Below are 2,500 nucleotides of genomic sequence, written 5' to 3' on the forward strand. Positions count from 1 at the left end.
GAAAGGGAAGGATCCACATGAGGCTGAGGTTTACCCCGGCGGCGCACGCGGCGGAGCAGGGAATGGAAGTGCCCAGAACCTACTTTCCGATGAGGAAGGGTGGCTCCCTGGCGCTATACCAGGATGCCCATGCCACGCCCCTGCCTGGATTGACGGCGGAGGCAGAGGGCGCCTTCCAAGCCATCGCCAAGACTATCCGACGAGCTAAGAAGTTCATTTACATCACCGGCTGGAGCGTCTGGACTGGCATGAAGCTGGAGAGAGACAGGGAGGAGACTCTAGGGGAGCTCCTGAAGCGGAGAGCGGCCGAGGGCGTCCGGGTCCTCTTGTTGATCTGGGACGAGAAGTTCTCGAGCGTCCTGTGCGCGGGGCTGATGGGCACGCACGACCAGGCCACTGAGAGCTACTTCGAGGGCTCCGGCGTCCGCGTGGCGATGGTGCGGCGACAGAAGAGCTCCGTGCACGCGGTAAGGGAGGAGCTCGTGGAAGCGCTGTGGACACACCACCAGAAGGTGGTGGTGGCGGACGAGGATGACGGTCTCGTGGCATACCTGGGCGGCCTGGACCTGACCAACGGCCGCTGGGACACGCCGGAGCACCCGCTGTTCTCCACGCTCGACGCGGAGCACAAAGGGGACTTCCATAATGGCTTCGTCGACGTCTCCGCCCAGGAGGGCCCCCGCGAGCCCTGGCATGACGTCCACGCCCGCGTCACGGGTCCCGCCGCCCTCGACCTCCTCAAGAGCTTCGAGGAGCGATGGAAGAGGCAGGTCCCGAACAAGGCCCACCTCTTGCTGCCAGCTTTACGACCAGCAGTCTCGCCGGTGAGCGAGAACGACCTTGAGAGCACTTGGCAGATGCAGGTGAGAGGAACGGAACTTACGTTTGCTCAGGGAGAACCTAGCCAGGAAGAACAATGTCAATTCAAAGACAGCAAAAGTAATTTTGCGATAATACAATTCATATTCATTCGGAAGAGTGTCTCTTTTGTTGTGAACTTTTCTCTGCATGCAAGGTCTGGTATTATTTCTCTGTCACTGTGCATTTAGGTGGTGAGGTCCATCGACGCCAATTCGACTACCTTCAGCAGTGGGCGTGCGGGCGTGGTGGACTCGTATGATGGGCGTACAGTGGACACGAGCCTTCACAGGGCCATCGTAAGGCTAATCCGAAGGGCGGAGAACTTCCTCTACATCGAGAGCCAGGTACCTTTTTTAAGAATGTTTCATATAGGCTTATGTGTATAATAATGAAAAGCCATACTAGCTATGCCAAATATATGATGAATGATAACAGAGCAACACCACAAGACAAAACTAAAAATGGATTTCCAATAGTTCTTCATCGGGTCTTCACAAGCCTGGGAAGAGGACAGTGACGTGAACGCCTTGAACTTAGTTCCGCTGGAGATTGTTCAACGCGTGGTGAGTCTTCCTCCCTTTATTTTATAATGCGTGTGAATAGTCATGAGTAATCTTTGGTGCTTGGCCTACGGTGTCTTTATTAACCAACTGGCTCATGTTAGTGAGATATTTTATTTTGAGGCCGGAATTCTACAAATATAAAAATCTGCAACTCTCGCTTTCCCTTCTCTCGCTGAATCACTTTCCCTAACGGCGCCTTCCTCTCTTCTCCTTCGAACTCCTCAGGTGAACAAGATCAGGGAGGGGAAGAGCTTCAGGGTATACCTCGTGCTGCCGATGCTCCCCGAAGGAAACACCGAGAATAGGATTCACAAAGGAAGCATGAACGCGATCCTTCGGTGGCAGTTCCGGACGCTCCAGGTCGGTCTTCGTTGTCTGCTTTCGTATTCGTCACTGTGAGGCGTGTTTAGGCCTTCACCTGAGTGCTGGTTAACCGGTTGGACTGAACTCGATTTAATGTTACAGATGATGTACAAGCGGATTGCAGAGGCTATCGGCGCCGTCGGCTCCAAGGCTCACCCGACGGACTACCTGGTCCCCCTCTGCCTCGCCAAGGTCAGTCTCCTCAAACCTTCCTACTGGTGATGAAAAATTCATAAGATTGTTATTATTATTCTTGTTATCATAATGGTATCACTATTACCACCAATGCTTCCCTTTCCTTATGGAAGAAGTGCTTCTCCACAGCAAGAGCCGCGCGCAGCGGCGTCCGAGGACGTGGCGGCCGCCGACCGGGGCGGCGCCGGGCGGCAGTGGCGTGAGCGGCGTCGCTTCCTGATCTACGTGCACTCCAAGATGGCGGTGGCCGACGACGCCCACGTGCTGGTGGGCTCGGCGAACCTGAACGAGCGCTCACTGGATGGCCGGAGGGACACCGAGGTGGCCGTGGCGGCGTGCCAGACGAGACGGGACTGGCGCGGGGGCGAGGTCGCGGTCCAGGACGGCGCGGTCAGGGCGTTCCGAAGGGCGCTGTGGGCCGAGCACACGTGGGGACTGTCGGAGGAGGAGGAGGCCCTCGAAGACCCGGGCTCCCTCCGCGCCGTCAGGAGGATCAGGCAGCTGGCCGACGCCGCCCT

The 2,500-nt window shown here is 56.8% G+C and overlaps 1 protein-coding gene across 1 annotated transcript in view; it reads left to right on the forward strand.

Annotated features, from left to right (window-relative positions):
* The window catches only part of LOC125040050 (phospholipase D alpha 1-like), a 3,723-nt gene that overhangs the window by 545 nt on the left and 678 nt on the right, over positions 1 to 2,500 (forward strand). Inside the window, exons 1-6 of the mRNA XM_047634502.1 lie at positions 1 to 863; positions 1,050 to 1,205; positions 1,338 to 1,424; positions 1,650 to 1,784; positions 1,890 to 1,979; positions 2,112 to 2,500. The exon at positions 1 to 863 is cut by the window's left edge and continues 545 nt beyond it; the exon at positions 2,112 to 2,500 is cut by the window's right edge and continues 51 nt beyond it. Of these exons, the coding sequence (XP_047490458.1) occupies positions 18 to 863; positions 1,050 to 1,205; positions 1,338 to 1,424; positions 1,650 to 1,784; positions 1,890 to 1,979; positions 2,112 to 2,500 (1,703 nt within the window). The 5' untranslated portion in view covers positions 1 to 17. The remainder of the gene's footprint in view (positions 864 to 1,049; positions 1,206 to 1,337; positions 1,425 to 1,649; positions 1,785 to 1,889; positions 1,980 to 2,111) is intronic.

The sequence above is a fragment of the Penaeus chinensis genome, chromosome 28, assembly GCF_019202785.1.
Source record: "Penaeus chinensis breed Huanghai No. 1 chromosome 28, ASM1920278v2, whole genome shotgun sequence".
NCBI classification, from domain to species: Eukaryota; Metazoa; Arthropoda; class Malacostraca; order Decapoda; family Penaeidae; genus Penaeus; species Penaeus chinensis.